Genomic DNA, 25801 nt, shown 5'->3' on the forward strand with positions numbered 1-25801 from the left:
TTGTCTGTCCATCGTGTCCATCGTCCGTCATCTGTTTTCCCCACCCTTGTTTTCACTGCTTGGCCGGCTTCCCACCCCAAGACAGTAGGTGTTTTACTACATTGCATCTTGTTGTATAAAGTATGTTATGGTAAATATCCTTAATAACATGTTGTAATATTGTTTTACATTTGTATACAGATGTGTTTTCTTGCAGATATCGGCTGTGAAGTTGGTAAGTTGTTTTGTAAGTATAAAGCAAAATATATATCTGTGTATTTTTCCATTTGTTTGCTGGTAAATATTTGAAACTTGCTCAAATTGGATGTAAATTTAAACATTTGCATATTAAATGTATTCATTGCGAGTAAAATGTTCAATTGACCAGTTCCTTAACCCCTTCTTCCTAACCATTCATCTTTGTTGTCCAATTCCAAATCAAATTTTAGGCCAGGGGTTGGTATGGAATTGGACATTGGTTTCTAGTTAGTGTTTGTATATCTGGAGGTTCTAGATTTGTTGAGTCATCACCATATTGCTACACATCTCCAAGCCCCATGAGGTCAAACACTACAAAGCTAGAGTAGGGGGATAAAGGCCTTAATTAAACTGGATAAAACAATATACATTTTTTTATCCTTCTCTCGGCCTGTACCTTGACGTGGTGAGAGGGCTTCCAACTAAACCAAGCACGTTATTGAACCCCTGACAGACTGGCTGCCTGTCGAGGACAAGTGACAGGAAGAATTAGCCACAGCACCTGATCAAGCATCTCTTGATTCTGCCTCCTTCCTCATCTTTTAACTCTTTCTCACCTCTCCCTCCAGATGAAATTCTGCATCTAGTGACTTCTGATTTCCCAACAATCTGCCCACTCATCCCATCCATCTCATTACATAATTTAAAGCTACTGTTATTGTCATGTTGTCATTATCTGCTAATAAAGTTTGCACGCCATATCATACTGGGCATATAATATGTGAGATACACAGATGAACTAAAAAACTACTAGCACTGCAGTGCCTGGACTTCGCAGTCTCCCTCTTCAAGTCCCCCTTCCGAGACTGCCAATTGAGAACAAGTGACAGGCAGAACCTCCCAACCACACAGCACCCACCTCTTTATTCCACACACCAGAGTTAAGTGTGTCTGCCATGTGTGTACAAAAAAAATCATCTGTGAAAATAAAAACGATCAGAGTTTATGTATTACAATCTTAAATATTGCCAGGCTTCCTTTGAATGGTCTTTATTTGTTCCACATTATTCATTGTTGTATGCTAGGACCTACAATAGATACACACACATATATTATTATATATATATATTTCATATTCAACCACAAGGGCTAGGTTAAAATAACAGTTCAAATAAAATGGAAATGGAAATTAAACTAATGGAAATTACCTGACTTTGTGATCTGTAAGGTAAGTCACTTTAATGTGTCAAGCAGATTACACGCGCTCACTGCCATTTCCGAAATGTAGCAACATGTAAGACGTGTATTTCATGTTGTAACGTTAACAAGGTACCAAAAAGTAGTACGAATTCATGTTTTGTATTTGATTAGCTAAACAAAACTTTTAAACAGCGAAATTGTTGGGGAAATCAGCCTTGTTTGCATAGCGATGATGAAGAGAACATAATTTAGGCTGTAATGATCTCCAAAATTATAATCATTAGGTCATCACACCATTCGTTTAGCAACGGAAGCTAAGTTTATCGAATCCCATTGTGACGTAGAGGGGGACATTATTTGGCATGACAGGCCCAATGTGTGCCATGAAAACAAACCATCACACAACCACCACCAGCCTGCAATGCTGACACACAGCATGAATGCATGTAATGATGTTTTTTTCCATACCCTAGTCCTACCATCAGCATGAAACAGCAGGAACAGGGATTCATCAGACCAGGCAAAGATTTTCAAATCCTCCAGTGTCCAGTCTTCAATTCTTAGCCCACTCCAACTGCAGTTTCTTGTTTTCTGCTGAAAGCTAATGGGGATCCATAATAAATAAACAGCATTAAGGATGATAGCGTTCACCTGGGTTCACCTGGTCAGTCTGTCATGGAAAGAGCAGGTGTCCTTAATGTTTTGTACACTCAGTGCATGTTGTCTACCAGCTCATTCCCACAGAAAACTGCAGAGGGAAGCAGTACCATCCAGTCAACCATCAGACTCAATTGTGAGATGTCTCACAGAGGATATTCAACCCTAAGGGCAAATCCAAGATCATCTCAATATCTTTACAGTAGACGCTAACAAAACACACCAAAACTGACAAGGTGCACACTGATCACTAAAGTAAAGAGAGGCTAACATCCTATAAACCACTCCCTTCCTCTGCACAGTTCTCTCACAGTGAGAAAATAGGATTTCAATTGCTCTACGCTTTCTTCATTTGATCCAATTCAACATTGCCAATTATTTAATGACATGATAATTAAGTGGAGAATCTAATCTTCGCTGGTCTGAGAGAACTGATGAGGCTTCTCTCCTTTATGTATACTTTGGTGTCTTTTTAAATTGCTCTGTTGAGAGAATCTCTTCTCACAGTCAGTGCAGTGATAAGGCTTCTCTCCAGTGTGTATCCGTTGGTGTATTTTCACATTTCCCAATCGGGAGAAACTCTTGCCACAGTAAGAGCAGACGTAAGGTTTCTCTCTTGTGTGTGATCTCTGATGACCTTTTAGCTCCGCTGATGATTTCAAATATTTTCCGTCGTCAGAGCAGTAGGAAGGCTTCTCTCCTTTATGTATACCTTGGTGTCTTTTTAAGTGGCTCGGTTGAGAGAAACTCTTCCTACAGTCAGAGCAGGAGTAAGGCTTCTCTCCTGTGTGTGTTCTCTGATGAACTTTTAGCTCAGTTGATGTTGTGAAGCATTTTACACAATAAAAGCAGGAGTAAGGCTTCTGTCCTGTATGTTTACGTTCATGTATTTTTAACTGGCCCAGTTGAGAAAAACTCTTCCCACAGTCAGAGCAGGAGTAAGGTTTCTCTCCTGTGTGTGTTCTCTGATGACATTTTAGCTCAGCTGTTGTTTTAAAACATTTTCCACAGTCAGAGCAGATGTAAGGCTTCTCTCCTGTATGTACACGTTCATGTAGTTTTATGTGGTCCAGTCGAGAGAACCTCGCCCCACAGTCATAGCATAAGTAAGGCTTCTCTCCTGTGTGTGTTCTCTGATGAACTTTTAGATCAGTTGATGTTGTGAAGCCTTTTAAACAATTAGAGCAGGTGTAAGGCTTCTCTCCTGTATGTACACGTTCATGTAGTTTTAAGTTGCCCAGACGAGAGAAACTAGCCCCACAGTCATAGCAGAAGTAAGGCTTCTCTCCTGTGTGTGTTCTCTGATGAACATTTAGCTCAGTTGATGTTGTGAAGCATTTTATACAATTAGAGCAGGGGTAAGGTTTCTCTCCTGTATGCATACGTTCATGTATTTTTAAGTGGCCCAGTCGAGAGAAACTCGCCCCACAGTTAGAGCATAAGTAAGGTTTCTCTCCTGTGTGTGTTCTCTGGTGAACTTTTAGCTCAGCTGTTGTTTTAAAGCATTTTCCACAGTCAGAGCAGACGTAAGGCTTCTCTCCTGTATGTATACGTTCATGTGTGTTTAAATTATCCAATCGGGAGAAACTCTTCCCACAGTCAGAGCAGGAATAAGGCTTCTCTCTCGTGTGTGTTCTCTGATGAACTTTTAGCTTAGTTGATGTTGTGAAGCTCTTCCCACAGTCAGTACAGGAATTCAGATTATTTCCTGTGTGTATTTTTAGGTGTATTTTTAGCTTTGATAGAAATGGCAAAATCTTCTCACAATGTGGGCAATGGTGAAATCTCTTAGCTCTGCGATCTTCCAGCTGCTCTCTGGATGTAGAGAATGTCTCAACATGGTGTCCTGTGTGAACAACATCAGAAGAACCAGTCAGTTGGTGTGATATACATGTCAATCAAATGTATTTGATGAAGCCCTTTTTACATCAGTAGTTGTCACAAAGTGCTTTTCAGAAATCCAGCCTAAAACACCAAAGAGTAAGCAATGCAGATGTAGAAACACAGTGGCTAGGAAAAACTCTGAAGAAGAAATGTAGGAAGAAACGTAGAGTAACCAGGCTCAAGGGGTGGCCAGTCCTCTTCCTACTGTAATTGGTGACATGTATCCATATCAGTAGGCTGTACAGCACAAAAAGAGAATTACAACTATTCTAAAAGGGTGTAAGAGTCAAAAGCTAAAAAGGTACAAAAGGAGTGAAAATGATGAGCCATTTCATCCTTCACCGCCATCACAAGGGTTAGTCACTACACAGACTCCTTCTACTGCAACTTTTCATGCCCAGTGGAGAAGTTGGGACGAACAACAAACTTAAAACTTGTGCTTACCATGAGAAACAGATTTCCCAATCTTCTCCTCCTCTTCTTCATCTTTAATGTTGACGTTCAGCTCCAGTGTTTGACTGCAGTCTTCCAGCTTCACTGATGCCATCTCTGGATCCTGCAGTGCAAACTGGGCTCCACTGTCACAATCAGGACCCAGTGACTGTAGGTTTGGACTCAGTGTGGAAGGAGAGAGGCAGGCTGGGTTTGTCCTCACTGTTGATGTAGTAATAAAGAGAAGCAGACACAAAGTTATTGTCTTGACAGTTCTGGCACTTTATTCTCTAAAAATTATATTTCTTAATGTTCAATTATCTAAGTCGTCTACTGGTCTACACCGGGTAACAGTGTATTCAGACCCCTTGACTTTTTCCACATTTTGTTGCATTACGTTTTTCTAAAATGATTCAAATGTTTATTCCCCCTCATCAACCTACACACATTTTATTTTTATTTCACCTTTATTTAACCAGGTGGGCTAGTTGAGAACACCTTTATTTAACCAGGTGGGCTAGTTGGGAACAAGTTCTCATTTGCAACTGCGACCTGGCCAAGGTAAAGCAAAGCAATTCGACACATACAACACAGAGTTACACATGGAATAAACAAAACATAGTCAATAATACAGTAGAACAAAAGAAAACAAAAAGTCTATATACAGTGAGTGCAAATAAGGTAAGTTAAGGAAATAAATAGGCCATGGTGGCAAAGTAATTACAATATAGCAATTAAACACTAATTAAACAATACCCCACAATTACAAAGTAAAAGTTTTTTTTTTCATGTTTGCAAATTTAACAAATATATAACTGAAATATCACATTTACATAAGTATTCAGACCCTTTACTCAGTACTTTATTGAAGCACCTTTGGCAGCGAGTACAGCCTTGAGTCTTCTTGGGTATGACGCTACAAGCTTGGCACACCTGTATTTGGGGAGATTCTCCCATTTTTCTCTGCAGATCCTCTCAAACTCTGTCAGGTTGGATGGGAGCGTCGCTGCACAGCTATTTTCAGGTCTATCCAGAGAAGTTTGAACGGGTTCAAGTCCGGTCTCTGGTTGGGCCACTCAAGGACATTCAGAATTGTCCTGAAGCCACTCCTGTGTTGTCTTAGCTGTGTGCTTAGGGTCATTGTCCTGTTGGAACGTGAACCGTCGCCCCAGTATGAGGTCCTGAGCACTCGAGCAGGTTTTCATCGAGGATCTCTGTACTTTTCTCTGTTCATCTTTCCCCTCGATCCTGACAAGTCTTCAAGGCTCTGCCGCTGAAAAACATCCCCACAGCATGATAGTGTCACCAACATACTTCCCCGTAGGGATAGTGCCAGGTTTCCCCCAGACATCACGCTTGGCATTCAGGCCAAAGAGTTCAATCTTGATTTCATCCAACCAGAGAATCTTGTTTCTCATGGTCAGAGTCCTTTAGATGCCTTTTGGCAAACTCCAAGTGGGCTTTCACGTGCCTTTTACTCAGGGGTGGCTTCCGTCTGCCCACTCTACCATAAAGGCCTAATTGGTGGAGTAATGCAGAGATGATTGTCCTTCTGGAAGGTTCACCCATCTCCGCAAAGGAACTCTGGAGCTCTGTCAGAGTGACCATCAGGTTCTTGCTCACCTCCCTGACTAAGGCCCTTCTCCCCAGCTTGTTCGGTTTGGCAGGCCGGCCAGACAACTATTGGAAGAGTTTTTAGGGAATGATGGAGAGGACACTGTGTTCTTGGGGACCTTCAAAGCTGCAGAAATGTTTTGGTACCCTTCCCCAGATCTGTGCCTCGACACAATCCTGTCACAGAGCTCTACAGACAATTCCTTCGACCTCATGGCTTGGTTTTTGCACTGACATGCACTGTGGGACCTTACATAGACAGGTGTTTGCCTTTCCAAATCATGTCCAATTCATTGAATTTACCACAGATGAACTCCAAGTTATAGAAACATCTCAAGGATGATCAATGGAAACAGGAAGTAAATGTTTTCGCTTTGTCATGAGGATTATTTATATATTTTTTATATCCATTTTAGAATAAGGCTGTAACGTAACATATATGGAAAAAGTCAAGGGACCTGAATACTTTCTGAATGCCCTGTACATCATCCACTCACTATCACAAGGGTTAATAATGACAGACTCATTTCATAGAACAATACTGGTGTCAAACCATGCAAGTCTCAGTAGCATGAAATAACATTACTTTCTCATTGAAACAGTTCTACAGCAACTTTTCATTCACAGTTGGAAGTTGGAACGAACAACAAACTTAGATAGACCCTGCTCTTACCATGAGAAACAGATGTCCCCATCTTCTCCTCCTCTTCTTCATCTTTAATGTTGACATTCAGCTCCAGTGTTTGACTGCAGTCTTCCAGCTTCACTGATGCCATCTCTGGATCCTGCAGTGCAAACTGGGCTCCACTGTAACAATCAGGACCCAGTGACTGTAGGTTTGGACTCAGTGTGGAAGGAGAGAGGAAGGCTGGGTTTGTCCTCACTTGATGTTACCGGCCTCAGACTTTATTCAAGTCGGCCAGTAGTAATAAAGAGAAACAGACAAAAGTTAGTCTTGAAAGTTCTGGCATTTTCTAAAAATATATATTTCTTGTTAAATTATCCAAGTCAGTGTTTGACTTGTTTTGACTTGAAATAGGGACCAGTACTGTTTATATTTAGGTGCAGGATCTCCACAACACTTTTGAGTTAATATTCTATAAGAGGATCATGAGCTCAAGCAGTAGAAATTTGAGGTGCTGGTACTCAGCTCCAGTGAGCTGCTGTCCAAGGGTAGCCTAGTGGTTAGTGCGTTGGACTAGTAACCGGAAGGTTGCAAGTTCAAACCCCCGAGCTGACAAGGTACAAATCTGTCGTTCTGCCCCTGAACAGGCAGTGAAAATAAGAATTTGTTCTTAACTGACTTGCCTAGTTAAATAATAAAGGTAAAAAAATAAATAAATAAAAGTCAAGCACTGATCTCATTTCAATGGATCAGGTAGATAAGCATTGGCAACAAAACATTAATTCACATTAGACATAAAGTACATGCTTTAAATTAGGCTATGCAACTTAAAAGCACTTAATAGTAGATACAGAATGTACATGCATTATTGACAAAAACAGGTTGCAGCTTGTTTGTACTATTTTCCTGAATAACCTTGCCTTCGATATATTGTTACAATACAAAACCAATAGCATTTCCGTTCACACCATACTACCATTTATAAAGATTGAAACAACTGAATATGTCTGAATATTACTACACATGTCGAAAACGGATAATTACTTTCAGCTTCAAAACAGTACTGCAACCGTCAAATTGGCTCTCTCTGCTGCACCCGCACTGCCTGAAGCCCGTTCAAGCAAAAGTATGTACATCCACTCAGACAAACCAAGTCTCTAGTTATGGAACTTGTCAAGTAGTTATCACGTTCTTCATTCTGTTTGACACAAAAATAACACATCAAACCTTAACCAAACGTGATAATAACTTAATAGATTTGTCACCTAGCATGACATGTTCTTTCGATATTATAAATTTAAACATTATATTACATACCTGTAGTAATAAATAGAGACGGACACAATGGTTCTCTTCTAGACTGCACGCTTTCTTTATTCTGAAGAATGTTGCGCGCCTGTCCGGAACTTCCTGTTCCCCACTACCACAGTGCAACCGTCCGTACGTTCCGGGATCCTTGGAATAGCCCTACCCCATTACGTGAGAAGGGGGTTGGTGCCACCGACTCCTCCTCCTCCGGGACATTGAGTCGTAAGAAAAGCCGTGCGTGAAACATGTAACGTAACCGTAAAAAATAATAATCTATAAACGTACTATGTTACGACCATGAATGAACATTTACACTTAAATGTTTACTTTACGTCTCCCTTTACTCGGTTACAGATCTTTTTTATATATACACATTTTTGTCTGGAATGTGGAATCTGCAAAACCGAATGTAGCTCGTCAATAATGCAGCTTCCGGTTTCATTTTCAAAATAAAAGTCTAGATCTTGTTTTAGAACAGCATTGTACCAGTAGATAGCGTAATATAGGCTTGGGCCTTCAGCAAATGACTTGTGTGAGAATTATACAATAAAGACACAGAAGAGCATTGTCTAGAAAAACCGCCTGAGCTGCAAAACAGAAAGTAAATATGATTTAGACTAGGCCTATTCCACTATCTAAATACGGCATGATGTTGTGTGTTATTTAATGGCCATATAATTGCATAATTTATTTTTATAGCCATGTGGGGCTAATGAATCATGTAACCTTATGAATCACACTATTTCTACTATTTGGGAGCACGGACTTCCATAAAAAATCTGCCGTTTCCAGCTACAATAGTTAGTTACAACATTAACAATGTCTACACTGTATTTATATCAATTTTATGTTATTTTAATGGACATAAAAAGTAACACAATAAGATTACACAACTTCTAATGACTACTGAAAAGTCCAAATTCAAACCCTCCTTGTAAGATATATATCATTTTTGACTTTTCAGTAGTCATTAGAAGTTATGTAATCTTATTGTGTTACTTAAAATATATATATATATATATTTAGCAAATATTTTCTTAACTCTATTTCTTGAACTGCATTGTTGGTTAAGGGTCTTTAAGTATGCCTTTCACGGTAAGGTTTACACCTGTTGTATTCGGCGCATGTGACAAGTACAATTTGATTTGAGTGATATACTGTATGCTTCATTAAGGTTGGCTTCGTAGAAGGTTGGCTTCATCTGTACCTCAGAGGTGGAACACCTGTTGTATTCGGCGCATGTGACAAGTACAATTTGATTTGAGTGATATACTGTATGCTTCATTAAGGTTGGCTTCGTAGAAGGTTGGCTTCATCTGTACCTCAGAGGTGGAACGTAAGTCACAGAAAATAATTGAGGCAGCTGCAGAGAAGTATCTGGGTATTTAACATCAGAAGAGTTACAGGATGTATTGGGTGGTGGTGTCCCGTCCTCCCAGGCCGTTAGCATGGTGCAGGTGCAGATCGGGTCAAAGTAGTGGAATGGGGTAGTGGGTTTTTAATGATTGTAGAGTTCGTTTTTTATTTATTTTTTAACGTTTTTGCTTTTCCCGTTTTCCCATGTTGTATTTTAAAGTGCAATGTGTTTATATTATAGTCCAGTTGGGGGCGGTAATGCTACATATTCGATTCCAACCGCCGTTAAACTCCAAAGCAGAGGAAGAAGTAGTTCCGGGGAAGCGCGCTCCATTCTTCAGATAAAGGAAGCGCTAGAACTGTGTTGTGAACACGGTATCCTTTGTGTCCATTATTACAGGTATGTAATAGCACGTTTAAACTTTCCAATGTCGAAAGACCACGTCATAACATGCTAGGTAACATATCCGTCAAGGTATTACCACGTTTGGTGAAGGTTGTGTGTGTTATTTATGTGTCAAACCGAGTGAGTGAAAAACGTGAAACGATTTTGCAAGTCACGTAGCTAGATTTTTCTTTTTGAACGTGAATCAAAATGTACATTTATATATAATCAATGTATTTGAGATGTTATTGGCTTTGTGTAAAAATAAAAAGTCTTACGAGTTGGTAAAATGGCGGTGCGCACTCTGTCTGCGTTTAATGATGACGTACAATAGAACCACATCAATCAAATTGTAATCAGTCAAGAAAAAAACACGTGCAAATGTGTATCTTATACGAAAATCAATGATTTTCTCCAAAACAACTGCCTTTTACACAACTTTCTAATGATGATGTAGAAAAACTATTTTGTAAGGATTGATAATCTGAAATCAGAAATACATTTTCCAGAGCACGGGAAGTCACTGCAGAAGCCAAGCCCAAAAAACAAACACATATAACAACCTATGTGTGTGCACATTAAGCTGTTAGTTCATATGCCAGAATAAATTCAACCACACATTCGTTTTCATTACAAAACCGGAGAGCAACATCTGTTGGGTGAAGTCTATTAAACATAGTGTGTAACAAACAATTACATTACCTACGGCATGGTCAAGCAAGACAATGTTTCCAACATATTCTGACTACTTGTAGAGAAACACCAATGCCATCCTCCTCGTTCATTTTGCCTAAAAGGTCTATGACTGCGTTTAGTTTCTGTTGTCCTCGGCTACCTGGCAAAACGTTTTGGCTCATTAGTCTAACTTACTTTCATGGGAAACGATGCGCCAGGCCAGCTAGGTAATATTAGCATACTACATCTAGCTACATGTTGAACTTTCATCCTCTCAGGCCACGGGCGCAATGTATGGTTGGATCAGAATCAATGTTCTAATCATTGGCCAGTACGGAGAATTAAGTAAGGCCGTAAGTCTAAATCCCTGTATCTCCATCCATGGCTAAAATCGTCCCTTTTCTAAGTTAACCAACTACCCACCAGAGGACAACAACACATTGAGATGTCAGTTATGTTTGGCTTCTGATGTGATGTGACTGGTCTGAAGGCAAATCCAAACTGGCTTCTCTTGACACTTGTTTTTGGTGGGCCAGGACCAATCACAGCTGAGCCCAGTCAGTTTAGGTCAATGCTGATTTGGCTATTATTATTATTATTATTTTAAGGGAGGACAAACGATTGCTGGCTTCCCTTGCATTCAATGTCTGGAAAATACATATTTTAGATGTCTTTTCAACTTCATTTTACTAACTGGGACTGTTCTAGTTTTGCTGGGTGTGGAATGTTTGGAGCAGAATGGTAAATCGCGGCCCTGGCTATATGTCAGGCCCTATTGTGCCCTATTCGGACGGGAGTCGTTTTACTGGGGGAGGTCGGGTTATGTAATTATGAGCACGAGCACAAAACATCTTTCATTTTTGTCCCGTTCGAATCTGCCATGGCAGGAAGTTTTACATGGCAGGAGAGTAACAATTCCAACCAGAATAACCTACTGTTTTGGGGCAAAATCCAAACTCTGATAATACTAGTCCGGTGCAAATCGACATCCCTGTGTTTTGAGAGAAATGTCTGCGTTTGACAGGTGTTGCTCTCGCTTTACACAAGAAAATATATATTCAATATATCGAATCAGTTAAGTGCTGTGCATAATGGGGGAAAATAAAGAATTACAGGGGGCCGTTTGGGGGGAAAAAGAATCCCGTCCGACTCGTCCTCTGGAATAACATACATTCTGGAGTAATAATAACAGAAGGTTCTCTAGCCATGCATACATGTGTCACGTAAAGAGAGCAAGGGTTGAGGGATAGGGAATATTTTTCCTAAACAAATTAGGGATTTTGGGTACAGAACGTTAGCCTGAAATTAACTTTAAAACTGCTAAATGTTCTCTCCGCCAACAAGAGCAGTGGGTGATTCTATATTTTTATTTGTAATAAATCTGCAAACATTTCTGAACCTGTTTTGGCTTTGATTATGGGTTATTGTGTGTAGATTGATGAGCAGGAAAAACTATTTAATCAATTTTAGAATAAGGCTGTCACTTAACAAAATGTGGAAAAAGACTAGTGTCATGGATCTTAAGAAAACTCCCCTGGTCAGAAGATACTATCGTCAATAAGTACTAAAGCAGTTAGCGTCTCTGAATGGGGTAGCAGTGCAGGTGTACTAAAGCAGTTAGCGTCTCTGAATGGGGTAGCAGTGCAGGTGTACTAAAGCAGTTAGCGTCTCTGAATGGGGTAGCAGTGCAGGTGTACTAAAGCAGTTAGCGTCTCTGAATGGGGTAGCAGTGCAGGTGTACTAAAGCAGTTAGCGTCTCTGAATGGGGTAGCAGTGCAGGTGTACTAAAGCAGTTAGCGTCTCTGAATGGGGTAGCAGTGCAGGTGTACTAAAGCAGTTAGCGTCTCTGAATGGGGTAGCAGTGCAGGTGTACTAAAGCAGTTAGCGTCTCTGAATGGGGTAGCAGTGCAGGTGTACTAAAGCAGTTAGCGTCTCTGAATAGGGTAGCAGTGCAGGTGCATGAGTGAGAGACAATTTCACGGTCACACTATTTTGAAGCTGAACATAATGATTATCAGTTTCTACATGTGTACTAATATTAAGACACATTCAGTTGTTTCTATATTTATCTCTAATTGTTACTATGGTGTGAACGGGAAATACAAGTGTCAGTGGTGTAAAGTAACTAAGTAAAAACACTTTGAAGTACTGCTTAAAGGAGACGTTTTCTTTTTTATAAATGGCATGTTATGGTTACGTGCACTTGTGTTGTGTAATTTAAAGTATGTACTTTGTCTAATGTGAATGAATTAATGTTTTGTTGTCAATGCTTAGCTACCTGATCTATTGTAATTACATAATTGACTAGAATAAAGAAAGTGACAGAACTGTCAAAACAATAACTTGTGTTCGTTTCTCTTTATTACTACAGGCCAAATCAGATTAAGTCTGAGGCTGGTAACATCAACAGTGAGGACAGACCCAGCATGCCTCTCTCCTTCCACACTGAGTCCAAACCTACAGTCACAGGGTCCTGATTGTGACAGTGGAGCCCAGTTTGCACTGCAGGATCCAGAGATGGCATCAGTGAAGCTGGAAGACTGCAGTCAAACACTGGAGCTGAATGTCAACATTAAAGATGAAGAGGAGGAGAAATCGGTTTCTCTTAGTAAGCACAGGTTTTTTCTAATTAAGTCTGTGTTCATTCCAACTTTCCACTGTGTATGAAACGTTGCAGTATAACTGTTTCATGATGAACTGTTTCAATGAGAAGGTAGATGTTATTTCATGCTACTGAGACTTGCATGGTTTGACACCAGTATTGCCAACATTTGTTTTATTCACTGAGCTATCTGGAGTGCTCAGAGAGTAGCCTAAGAGGTGAAGTAGACCAACTGCCAGTGTTTTAGGGTTCTATTATGAAATGAGTGTGTAGTTTCTCACCCCTGTGATACTGAGTGGAGGATGATATGAAATTAGTCTGTGTAGTTACTAACTCTTGTGGTAGTGAGTGGAGGATGATATGAAATTAGTCTGTGTAGTTACTAACCCTTGTGATAGTGAGTGGAGGATGACACGCCCCTTTTTAGCTTTCAACTCTGACCCACTTTTAGAATAGTTTTATTCCCCTTTTGTATTGCACAACCTACTTATGTGAATACATACAGTGCATTCGGAAAGTATTCAGACCCCTTGACTTTTTCCACATTTTGTTACGTTACAGCCTTATTCTAAAATTGATTAAATAAAAAGTTCCTCATCAATCTGCACACAATAACCCATAATTACAAAGCAAACATTTTTTTGGAGAAATGTTTGCTCTTTTATTAAAAATTAAAAACAGAAACACCTTATTTACATAATTATTCAGACCCATTGCTATGAGACTCAACCTTAAACTCAGGTGCATCCTGTTTCCATTGATCATCCTTGAGATGTTTCTACAACTTGTTTGAGATTCCACCTGTGGTGAATTAAATTGATTGGACAAGATTTAGAAAGGAACACACCTGTTTATATAAGGTCCCACATTTGACAGTGCATGTCAGAGCAAAAACCAATCCATGAGGTCGAAAGAATTATCCGTAGAGCTCCATGAAATGATTATGTTGAGGCACAGATCTGGGGAAGGGAACCAAAACATTTCCAATAATAAAAATAAATAAGTATAATGTGCAGTCGCAGATAATGCAGATTGTATTTAGACTATCGCCAAAATTTACATAAAAAATAGTGAATACACAGTTTTACAGTTCCAATGGTACTGTACGTCAAGCCAGTATCACTGGCTTCTACAGTATCACTGGCTTCTACAGCATCACTGGCTTCTACAGTATCACTGGCTTCTACAGCATCACTGGCTTCTACAGCATCACTGGCTTCTACAGCATCACTGGCTTCTACAGCATCACTGGCTTCTACAGCATCACTGGCATCTACAGCATCACTGGCTTCTACAGCATCACTGGCTTCTACAGCATCACTGGCTTCTACAGCATCACTGGCTTCTACAGCATCACTGGCTTCTACAGCATCACTGGCATCTACAGTATCACTGGCTTCTACAGTATCACTGGCTTCTACAGCATCACTGGCTTCTACAGCATCACTGGCTTCTACAGCATCACTGGCTTCTACAGCATCACTGGCTTCTACAGCATCACTGGCATCTACAGCATCACTGGCATCTACAGCATCACTGGCATCTACAGCATCACTGGCATCTACAGTATCACTGGCTTCTACAGTATCACTGGCTTCTACAGCATCACTGGCTTCTACAGCATCACTGGCTTCTACAGCATCACTGGCTTCTACAGCATCACTGGCTTGCAAAACTCATAAAACAGATCCCAAATATTATGAAACTCTGGGGCTTTCTTCTTCACTATATAAGTACATTTTTCAAAAACCAGGCTTGACGTTAATTATTTGAACCAATGACCAAGTGAGAGGGAACTTGCATACTTCCAGTGGAGAGCAATTGAACGTCTAGCTTGTAATAGACAGAGGTCAACCATTTTATTTTCTCTCCTATGTAAAGAGATTCTCTGTGTAAAGATTTAGGAGGGATAGTTTAGGGATTAGTGGTAATGGGGTTGAGGTCATCTCAGAGATGTAGTGTAGTACTGAGGTCATCTCAGAGATGTAGTGTAGTACTGAGGTCAAATGTTTGAATATCAGCACATTCCTCCAGGCAATGATACAAGGTGTGTAAATGCGTGTTACATTTAACACGGGTCAAATTTGTGGAGCTTAACAAAAGGGTGATATTTTCCCATGTAATGATGCCATGTGACCTCTCTCATAACACACATTAACAGAGAGCGTTTCTAATGTGGTCAAAGGAGGTTGTAGGGCTGATTGTTTTAGACTGGAAAAGCTTCACGTTAAATCTTCCCTTTAGTTCTTCAAACGACATGAGACCCTCTTTTTTTTTATTTATTGTTCTTTAAACCAGTCCATAACTTTTTTTAAAATTATTATTATTTAAAAAAAAATTTTTTAAAACCTTTTATTTAACTAGGCAAGTCAGACAAGTCAGTTTTAAGAACAAATTCTTATTTTCAATGATGGCCTTGTTCAGGGGCAGAACAACAGATATTTTTTTACCTTGTCAGCTTGGGGATTCGATCTTGCAACGCTCTAACCACTAGGCTACCTGCCGCCCCAACAATACCTGTCATTGTCAATTCTTTAAACCAGTCCGTTACTTTAACAATACCTGTCGTTGTCAATTCTTTAAACCAGTCCATTACTTTAACAATACCTGTCGTTGTCAATTCTTTAAACCAGTCCATTACTTTAACAATACCTGTCGTTGTCAATTCTTTAAACCAGTCCATTACTTTAACAATACCTGTCGTTGTCAATTCTTTAAACCAGTCCATTACTTTAACAATACCTGTCGTTGTCAATTCTTTAAACCAGTCCATTACTTTAACAATACCTTTTCTTGGCCATTATTAAACCCCTAGTCAGTTTAACCAGGTGTGAAATTGTCATCACACCAAATGGGTGTAAAACTGGATAATACCGGGGATTCACCCAGATGTTGCTGTACTTTGTGGCATGTAGTTGGTGTTTTTAACAAAGGGATTAATAGTGTTCTTCTTTAGTGTCTTAAAGGGAGCAGAGTTGTTTTTATTTTATTTAACCTTTATTTTCCGACACCTTTCTGGAGTTGGAACTTACCGAGTCAGGAGCGTCTGTCTGCGCGCGAGGCCTGCTACGCCAGCGCTGGTGACCACTGAAGGCCTGCTACGCCAGCGCTGGTGACCACTGAAGGCCTGCTACGCCAGCGCTGGTGACCACTGAAGGCCTGCTACGCCAGCGCTGGTGACCACTGAAGGCCTGCTACGCCAGCGCTGGTGACCACTGAAGGTTAGGAGTGTCTGTCTGCGCGCAAGGCCTGCTACGCCAGCGCTGGTGACCACTGAAGGTTAGGAGTGTCTGTCTGCACGCGAGGCCTGCTACGCCAGCGCTGGTGACCACTGAAGGTCAGGAGCGTCTGTCTGCGCGCAAGGCCTGCTACGCCAGCGCTGGTGACCACTGAAGGCCTGCTACGCCAGCGCTGGTGACCACTGAAGGCCTGCTACGCCAGCGCTGGTGACCACTGAAGGCCTGCTACGCCAGCGCTGGTGACCACTGAAGGCCTGCTACGCCAGCGCTGGTGACCACTGAAGGCCTGCTACGCCAGCGCTGGTGACCACTGAAGATTAGGAGCGTCTGTCTGCGCGCGAGGCCTGCTACGCCAGCGCTGGTGACCACTGAAGATTAGGAGCGTCTGTCTGCGCGCGAGGCCTGCTACGCCAGCGCTGGTGACCACTGAAGGTCAGGAGCGTCTGTCTGCGCGCAAGGCCTGCTACGCCAGCGCTGGTGACCACTGAAGGTTGGAGCGTCTGTCTGCGCGCGAGGCCTGCTACGCCAGCGCTGGTGACCACTGAAGGCCTGCTACGCCAGCGCTGGTGACCACTGAAGGCCTGCTACGCCAGCGCTGGTGACCACTGAAGGCCTGCTACGCCAGCGCTGGTGACCACTGAAGGCCTGCTACGCCAGCGCTGGTGACCACTGAAGGTCAGGAGCGTCTGTCTGCGCGCGAGGCCTGCTACGCCAGCGCTGGTGACCACTGAAGGTTGGAGCGTCTGTCTGCGCGCAAGGCCTGCTACGCCAGCGCTGGTGACCACTGAAGGTCAGGAGCGTCTGTCTGCGCGCAAGGCCTGCTACGCCAGCGCTGGTGACCACTGAAGGCCTGCTACGCCAGCGCTGGTGACCACTGAAGATTAGGAGCGTCTGTCTACGCGCAAGGCCTGCTACGCCAGCGCTGGTGACCACTGAAGGTCAGGAGCGTCTGTCTGCGCGCAAGGCCTGCTACGCCAGCGCTGGTGACCACTGAAGGTTGGAGCGTCTGTCTGCGCGCGAGGCCTGCTACGCCAGCGCTGGTGACCACTGAAGGTCAGGAGCGTCTGTCTGCGCGCAAGGCCTGCTACGCCAGCGCTGGTGACCACTGAAGGTCAGGAGTGTCTGTCTGCGCGCAAGGCCTACTACGCCAGCGCTGGTGACCACTGAAGGTTAGGAGCGTCTGTCTGCGCGCAAGGCCTGCTACGCCAGCGCTGGTGACCACTGAAGGTCAGGAGCGTCTGTCTGCGCGCAAGGCCTGCTACGCCAGCGCTGGTGACCACTGAAGATTAGGAGCGTCTGTCTGCGCGCAAGGCCTGCTACGCCAGCGCTGGTGACCACTGAAGGTCAGGAGCGTCTGTCTGCGCGCAAGGCCTGCTACGCCAGCGCTGGTGACCACTGAAGGTCAGGAGCGTCTGTCTGCGTGCGAGGCCTGCTACGCCAGCGCTGGTGACCACTGAAGGTCAGGAGCGTCTGTCTGCGCGCAAGGCCTGCTACGCCAGCGCTGGTGACCACTGAAGGTCAGGAGTGTCTGTCTGCGCGCAAGGCCTGCTACGCCAGCGCTGGTGACCACTGAAGGCCTGCTACGCCAGCGCTGGTGACCACTGAAGGTTAGGAGCGTCTGTCTGCGCGCAAGGCCTGCTACGCCAGCGCTGGTGACCACTGAAGGTTAGGAGCGTCTGTCTGCGCGCAAGGCCTGCTACGCCAGCGCTGGTGACCACTGAAGGTTAGGAGCGTCTGTCTGCGTGCAAGGCCTGCTACGCCAGCGCTGGTGACCACTGAAGGTTAGGAGCGTCTGTCTGCGCGCAAGGCCTGCTACGCCAGCGCTGGTGACCACTGAAGGTCAGGAGCGTCTGTCTGCGTGCAAGGCCTGCTACGCCAGCGCTGGTGACCACTGAAGGTCAGGAGCGTCTGTCTGCGTGCAAGGCCTGCTACGCCAGCGCTGGTGACCACTGAAGGTCAGGAGCGTCTGTCTGCGTGCAAGGCCTGCTACGCCAGCGCTGGTGACCACTGAAGGTCATGAGCGTCTGTCTGCGCGCAAGGCCTGCTACGCCAGCGCTGGTGACCACTGAAGATTAGGAGCGTCTGTCTGCGCGCAAGGCCTGCTAAGCCAGCGCTGGTGACCACTGAAGGTTAGGAGCGTCTGTCTGCGCGCAAGGCCTGCTACGCCAGCGCTGGTGACCACTGAAGGTCAGGAGTGTCTGTCTGCGTGCAAGGCCTGCTACGCCAGCGCTGGTTACCACTGAAGGTCAGGAGCGTCTGTCTGCGTGCAAGGCCTGCTACGCCAGCGCTGGTGACCACTGAAGGTTAGGAGCGTCTGTCTGCGCGCAAGGCCTGCTACGCCAGCGCTGGTGACCACTGAAGGTTAGGAGTGTCTGTCTGCGCGCAAGGCCTGCTACGCCAGCGCTGGTGACCACTGAAGGTCAGGAGCGTCTGTCTGCGCGCAAGGCCTGCTACGCCAGCGCTGGTGACCACTGAAGGTCAGGAGTGTCTGTCTGCGCGCAAGGCCTGCTACGCCAGCGCTGGTGACCACTGAAGGTTAGGAGCGTCTGTCTGCGCGCAAGGCCTGCTACGCCAGCGCTGGTGACCACTGAAGGTCAGGAGTGTCTGTTTGCGCGCAAGGCCTGCTACGCCAGCGCTGGTGACCACTGAAGGTCAGGAGCGTCTGTCTGCGCATAGGCTTTTCCTGGTTAAATAAAACAATTGGAGAGGGAAGAGTTCTTTAGATCTGTTAGGAATAAGAGGGTATCATCAGCATACAGGTCCACTCAATGTTCAAAATCTGATGTTTTAATTCCACTAATTGACGTTTGGGCCCTTACTGCAATGGCAAAGGATTCTATAGCTAAAAGAAAGAGCCCTGGACTGGCCGAACATCCTTGTCTCATCCCCCTAAAATGCTGAAAAATTGTGAAAACAAGTTGTTAGTTGCAACTTCTGCAGTGGGGTCTATATATCATATCTTAATCAATTTACAGAAGTAGTTCCCAAATCTCTTAAGCACTTGAAATAAGACCACTCAACTCTATGGAATGCCTTCTCTGCATCAAGTGAGAGTATGGCAGTATCAGTGCACATGTGAAGGGTCCACTATGTTTAGTACTCTCCTCACATTGTGAAAACCTTGATGGTTTTTCACGAAGCCATTTTGTTCTTTGTGTATTAGATGTGGGAGAACTCTGTCCAATCTCCTGGCTAAGGCTTTAGCACAAATTCTTGAGTCGGATTTCAGAAGAGAAATCGGTCTAACTTTCACATTTTGTTGGATTTATCAGGCTTCAGAATGAGAATAAAACACTCCTTTAGAGAGGAGGGGAAGCAACCTTGCTGAAAGGATTCAGCATACAGTGATTTGGAAAATTATTCAGACCCCTTGACTTTTTCCACATTTTGTTATGTTACAGCCTTATTATAAAATAGATTTGTTTTTCCCCTCAATCTACACACTACCCCATAATGACAAAGCAAACACAGGTTTTTAGAAATTAACAAAATTATAAAACTTTTTTTTCTCAATGTTAAAATACATTTACATAAATATTCAGACCGTTTACTCAGTACTTTGTTCATCACCTTTTGGCAGAGATTAGACTCAAGTCTTCTTGGGTATGACGCTACAAGCTTGGCACACCTGTATTTTGGGAGTTTCTCCCATTTATTCTCTGCAGATCCTCTCAAGCTCTGTCAGGTTAGACTGGGAGTGTTGCCGCACAGCTATTTTCTGGTCTCTCCAGAGATGTTCAAGTCTGGGCTCTGGCTGAACCACTCAAGGACATTGAGACTTGTCCCGAAGCCACTTCTGCGTTGTTTTGGCTGTGTATTTCGGGTTGTTGTCCTGTTGGAAGGTGAACCTTCGCCACAGTCAGAGTTCCTGAGCACCCTGGACCAGGTTTTCATCAAGGATCTCTCTGTATTTTGCTCCTTTCATCTTTCCACTCAATCCTGATTAGTCACCTCCCTGACCAAGGCCCTTCTCCCCCGATCTCAGTTTGGCCGGACGGGCAGCTCTAGAAAAATGATTGGTGGTTCCAAATGTCTTCCATTTTAAGATGATTGAGGCCTTTCGATCATATCCTTGGACTAAAATGATTGACACTCACATGCAAGCCTAACATCATGTGCAAAGGGCCTCTGGGTAACGTAGCACATTATTCAATGGTATCGCTTTTTCTCCACAGGCTGTTCATTTCTGATCTTTGATACTTTCTTGGTTTATTAAGGTATCATGGTGTATATATATACTATGTTAACGCTATATATGTATGGACCATTTTGTTACTTAGTATTGTTAGGTTCTAATTCTCAGAGTAAAAACTTTACGGACTCTATGACAGCTCAAACCAAGTTTATTCTTCCCAGAGGATCAATACAGCTGCATTAGACAAAGACATAGTTCACACAAGCACTGATATTTAACCCTTTCTCCTAGGCTGAGTCTCCTCCTACACATCTGAACAAATGTTGTATCTTAACTGCCAGGCAGGAAACTAAGTGATACAGCCATAAAAGTGTCTTTTTCCCTTAAGATCAGATGTTTCATCGATTAGAACATTTGCAGAATGTCGACCAAAATCCATCTTCTCTCACTGCCAGCCACTGGGCTTCCTCTCACTACCATATTTGTTGGTGAGTGGAAACGCTAAGCAGATGCTTAACATTCCTACATCCAGTGAAATATGTCTCATTGTTCTATCTGTGGGTGCACTGTGGTAGTGGAAGAACAGTAAGTTCCAGGCAGACACGCACCATTCTTCAGAATAAAGAAAGAGACAGAACTGTGATGTCAATAACCTTTGTGTTGGTTTCTATTTATTACTACAGGTATGTAATAGCCGGTTTAAACTTCCTAATATCAAAACAACATGTTATACCATGCTAGGTAACATCCGTTAACGTATTATCACGTTTGGTAAAGGTTTGATGTGTTGTGTCAAACTGAGTTTTTTTTTATTTATTTTTTTTATTTCACCTTTATTTAACCAGGTAGGCTAGTTGAGAACAAGTTCTCATTTGCAACTGCGACCTGGCCAAGATAAGGCATAGCAGTGTGAACAGACAACACAGAGTTACACATGGAGTAAACAATTAACAAGTCAATAACACAGTAGAAAAAAAGGGGAGTCTATATATACATTGTGTGCAAAAGGCATGAGGTAGGCAAATAATTACAATTATGCAGATTAACACTGGAGTGATAAATGATCAGATGGTTATGTACAGGTAGAGATATTGGTGTGCAAAAGAGCAGAAAAATAAAAATAAATAAATAAAAACAGTATGGGGATGAGGTAGGTGAAAATGGGTGGGCTATTTACCAATAGACTATGTACAGCTGCAGCGATCGGTTAGCTGCTCAGATAGCAGATGTTTGAAGTTGGTGAGGGAGATAAAAGTCTCCAACTTCAGCGATTTTTGCAATTCGTTCCAGTCACAGGCAGCAGAGAACTGGAACGAAAGGCGGCCAAATGAGGTGTTGGCTTTAGGGATGATCAGTGAGATACACCTGCTGGAGCGCGTGCTACGGATGGGTGTTGCCATCGTAACCAGTGAACTGAGATAAGGCGGAGCTTTACCTAGCATGGACTTGTAGATGACCTGGAGCCAGTGGGTCTGGCGACGAATATGTAGCGAGGGCCAGCCGACTAGAGCATACAAGTCGCAGTGGTGGGTGGTATAAGGTGCTTTAGTGACAAAACGGATGGCACTGTGATAAACTGCATCCAGTTTGCTGAGTAGAGTGTTGGAAGCAATTTTGTAGATGACGTCGCCGAAGTCGAGGATCGGAAGAACGTGAAACAATTTTACAAGTCACATAGCTAACGTTAGATACTTTGGGTTTTGTGGTGGCATATTTCTGCTTTAACAAATGAGGAGAGTTAAACTTCACACACCAGTCAGAGTTATACTTAAACTACATCTTTAATAATAAGAGCTTTGCAATAGCCTTTGACTTTCAATGATGCGCCATCTCTAATGAACCATCGAAATGTCACAACAGAAAAGTACAAAGAACTTTTATAGCCAAGATACACCCCTCTCAATTTACTGTCATGTATTGTCATGTTGTGTCTTGTTTCTGTCCTTTCTCTTCACCCTGTCTCCCTCTGCTGGTCGTTTTAGGTTACCTTTTCTCCCCCTCTTTCCCCCAGCTGTTCCTTGTCTCCTCCTAACTACCTCGTCACCCCTTTTCCCACCTGTTCCCTTTTTCCCTCTGATTAGGTCTCTATATCTCTCTCTGTTCCTGCTTCTGTCTTTGTCGGATTCTTGTTTGTGTTTTTCATGCCTGAACCAGACTATCGTCATGTTTGCTGCAACCTTGTCCTGTCCTGTCGGAATCTGCCGGTCCATCTGAGCCTACCTATGTTTTGTTATTAAAGAAGTTCTGTTTACGTTAATTCGCTTTTGGGTCCTCATTCACGCACCGTAACAGAAGAATCCGACCAAGAATGGACCCAGCGACTTCGGATCCTCTCCACTCAGCCGTCGAGATCCAGGGAGCGATGCTAGGCAGACACGAGCAGGAATTGTCTGCTGCTCGACATGCCGTTGAGACCCTGGCCACCCAAGTCTCCAACCTCACAGAACAGGTTCACCATCTCCGCCTCGATCCACCGGCCACTTCCAGGGCTTTCGAATCTCCGGAGCCCAGAATCAATAACCCGCCGTGTTACTCTGGGGAGCCCACTGAATGCCGCTCGTTCCTCACCCAGTGTGATATTGTGTTTTCTCTCCAGCCCAACACTTACTCCAGGAGCACTGCTCGTGTCGCCTACGTCATATCTCTCCTTACTGGACGGGCTCGTGAGTGGGGCACGGCAATCTGGGAGGCAAGGGCTGAGTGTACTAACCAGTATCAGGACTTTAAGGAGGAGATGATACGGGTTTTTGATCGATCTGTTTTTGGGGAGGAGGCTTCCAGGGCCCTGTCTTCCCTATGTCAAGGTAATCGATCCATAACAGACTACTCTATTGAGTTTCGCACTCTTGCTGCCTCCAGTGGCTGGAACGAGCCGGCTTTGCTCGCTCGTTTTCTGGAGGGTCTCCGCGCAGAGGTAAAGGATGAGATTCTCTCCCGGGAGGTTCCTTCCAGCGTGGATTCCTTGATTGAACTCGCTATTCGCATTGAGCGACGGGTTGATCTTCGTCACCGAGCTCGTGGAAAGGAGCTCGCGTTCTCCGTTGCCCCCCTCTCCGCATCACTACCATCTTCCTCTGCCGGCTCGGGTGCTGAGCCTATGCAGCTGGGAGGTATCCGCATCTCGACTAAGGAGAGGGAACGGAGAATCACCAACCGCCTCTGTCTCTATTGCGGTTCTGCTGGTCATTTTGTCACTTCATGTCCAGTAAAAGCCAGAGCTCATCAGTAAGCGGAGGGCTACTGGTGAGCGCTACTACTCCTGTCTCTCCTTCAAGATCCTGCACTACCTTGTCGGTCCATCTACGCTGGACCGGTTCGTCAGCTTCCTGCAGTGCCTTAATAGACTCTGGGGCGGAGGGCTGTTTTATGGACGAGACCTGGGCTCGGGAACATGACATTCCTCTCAGACAGTTAAGGGAGTCCACGGCCTTGTTCGCCCTGGATGGTAGTCCTCTCCCCAGGATTCAGCGTGAGACGCTACCTTTAACCCTCACTGTTTCTGGTAATCATAGCGAAACCATTTCTTTTTAAATTTTTCGTTCACCTTTTACACCTGTTGTTTTGGGCCATCCCTGGCTAGTTTGTCATAATCCTTCCATTAATTGGTCTAGTAATTCTATCCTCTCCTGGAACGTCTCTTGTCATGTGAAATGTTTAATGTCTGCTATCCCTCCTGTTTCCTCTGTCTCTTCTTCACAGGAGGAGCCTGGTGATTTGACAGGGGTGCCAGAGGAATATCACGATCTGCGCACGGTGTTCAGTCGGTCCAGGGCCACCTCTCTTCCCCCACACCGGTCGTATGATTGTAGTATTGATCTCCTTCCGGGAACCACTCCCCCCCGGGGTAGACTATACTCTCTGTCGGCTCCCGAACGTAAGGCTCTCGAAGATTATTTGTCCGTAGCTCTTGCCGCCGGTACCATAGTCCCCTCCTCCTCTCCCGCCGGAGCGGGGTTTTTTTTTGTTAAGAAGAAGGACGGGTCCCTGCGCCCCTGCATAGATTATCGAGGGCTGAATGACATAACAGTGAAGAATCGTTATCCGCTTCCTCTTATGTCTTCAGCCTTCGAGATCCTGCAGGGAGCCAGGTTTTTCACTAAGTTGGACCTTCGTAACGCTTACCATCTCGTGCGCATCAGGGAGGGGGACGAGTGGAAGACGGCGTTTAACACTCCGTTAGGGCACTTTGAATACCGGGTTCTTCCTTTCGGCCTCGCTAACGCTCCAGCTGTCTTTCAGGCATTAGTCAATGATGTCCTGAGAGACATGCTGAACATCTTTGTTTTCGTTTACCTTGACGATATCCTGATTTTTTCACCGTCACTCCAGATTCATGTTCAGCACGTTCGACGTGTCCTCCAGCGCCTTTTAGAGAATTGTCTTTTTGTGAAGGCTGAGAAGTGCTCTTTTCATGCCTCCTCCGTCACATTTCTCGGTTCTGTTATTTCCGCTGAAGGCATTAAGATGGATCCCGCTAAGGTCCAAGCTGTCATTGATTGGCCCGTCCCTAAGTCACGCGTCGAGCTGCAGCGCTTTCTCGGCTTCGCGAACTTCTATCGTCGTTTCATCCGTAATTTCGGTCAGGTGGCAGCTCCTCTCACAGCCCTTACTTCTGTCAAGACGTGCTTTAAGTGGTCCGTTTCCGCCCAGGGAGCATTTGATCTCCTCAAGAATCGTTTTACATCCGCACCTATCCTTGTTACACCTGACGTCACTAGACAGTTCGTTGTCGAGGTTGACGCGTCAGAGGTGGGCGTGGGAGCCATTCTTTCTCAGCGCTCCCTCTCTGACGACAAGGTCCACCCTTGCGCGTATTTTTCTCATCGCCTGTCGCCGTCGGAACGTAACTATGATGTGGGAAACCGCGAACTGCTCGCCATCCGCTTAGCCCTAGGCGAATGGCGACAGTGGTTGGAGGGGGCGACCGTTCCTTTTGTCGTTTGGACTGACCATAGGAACCTTGAGTACATCCGTTCTGCCAAACGACTTAATGCGCGTCAGGCGCGCTGGGCGCTGTTTTTCGCTCGTTTCGAGTTTGTGATTTCTTATCGTCCGGGCTCTAAGAACACCAAGCCTGATGCTTTATCTCGTCTCTTCAGTTCTTCAGTAGCCTCCACTGACCCCGAGGGGATTCTCCCTGAGGGGCGTGTTGTCGGGTTGACTGTCTGGGGAATTGAGAGGCAGGTAAAGCAAGCACTCACTCAAACTCCGTCGCCGCGCGCTTGTCCTAGGAACCTTCTTTTCGTTCCCGTTCCTACTCGTCTGGCCGTTCTTCAGTGGGCTCACTCTGCCAAGTTAGCCGGCCATCCTGGCGTTCGGGGTACGCTTGCTTCCATTCGCCAGCGTTTTTGGTGGCCCACCCGGGAGCATGACACGCGTCGCTTCGTGGCTGCTTGTTCGGTCTGCGCGCAGACTAAGTCCGGTAACTCCCCTCCTGCCGGCCGTCTCAGGCCGCTTCCCATTCCCTCTCGACCGTGGTCTCACATCGCCTTAGATTTTGTCACCGGACTGC

General features: G+C 44.4%; 2 protein-coding genes across 9 annotated transcripts in view; one reads left to right on the forward strand and one right to left on the reverse strand.

The window, feature by feature from the left end:
• Positions 1 to 269: 269 nt before the first annotated feature.
• On the reverse strand, positions 270 to 8114 carry LOC110497043 (zinc finger protein 585A). Of its 7 annotated transcripts, none has more exons than XM_036981888.1 (6): positions 7907 to 8114; positions 7634 to 7787; positions 6638 to 6868; positions 4363 to 4572; positions 3800 to 3880; positions 270 to 1978 (listed from the first exon to the last, which is right to left on the reverse strand). In XM_036981888.1, exons 3-6 carry the CDS (start codon positions 6738 to 6740, stop codon positions 1938 to 1940), a joined length of 435 nt encoding a protein of 144 aa, XP_036837783.1. In that variant the 5' UTR covers positions 6741 to 6868; positions 7634 to 7787; positions 7907 to 8114; the 3' UTR covers positions 270 to 1937. The 7 variants fall into 7 exon arrangements, with proteins under 7 accessions (XP_036837783.1, XP_036837781.1, XP_036837780.1 ...); XM_036981886.1 differs by having other exon boundaries at positions 270 to 3880; positions 6638 to 6733; positions 6815 to 6868; positions 7907 to 8113; XM_036981885.1 differs by having other exon boundaries at positions 270 to 3880; positions 6638 to 6730; positions 7907 to 8113.
• A 1220-nt stretch (positions 8115 to 9334) lies between these two features.
• The window catches only part of LOC118965192 (gastrula zinc finger protein XlCGF28.1-like), a 115935-nt gene continuing 99468 nt past the window's right edge, over positions 9335 to 25801 (forward strand). The window contains exons 1-2 of one of the 2 annotated variants that reach the window (XM_036981872.1): positions 9335 to 9653; positions 12685 to 12921. In XM_036981872.1, coding sequence (XP_036837767.1) covers positions 12831 to 12921 — 91 coding nt within the window. In that variant the 5' untranslated portion in view covers positions 9335 to 9653; positions 12685 to 12830. The remainder of the gene's footprint in view (positions 9654 to 12684; positions 12922 to 25801) is intronic. The other variant, XM_036981873.1, reaches the window with a different exon arrangement.

This window comes from Oncorhynchus mykiss, chromosome 7, assembly GCF_013265735.2.
Source record: "Oncorhynchus mykiss isolate Arlee chromosome 7, USDA_OmykA_1.1, whole genome shotgun sequence".
In the NCBI taxonomy this organism is placed as follows: domain Eukaryota; kingdom Metazoa; phylum Chordata; class Actinopteri; order Salmoniformes; family Salmonidae; genus Oncorhynchus; species Oncorhynchus mykiss.

What these genes read in the sequence shown, in the direction of transcription:
- LOC110497043 (XM_036981883.1), bottom strand. Translation starts at nt 6,740, where the DNA reads ATGGCATCAGTGAAGCTGGAAGACTGCAGTCAAACACTGGAGCTGAAT. An exon ending in GGGGACATCTGTTTCTCATG is followed by an intron (nt 4,573 to 6,637) that starts GTAAGAGCAGGG and finishes CTACATCAACAG; the next exon opens with TGAGGACAAACCCAGCCTGC. An exon ending in TGGGAAATCTGTTTCTCATG is followed by an intron (nt 3,881 to 4,362) that starts GTAAGCACAAGT and finishes TTGTTCACACAG; the next exon opens with GACACCATGTTGAGACATTC.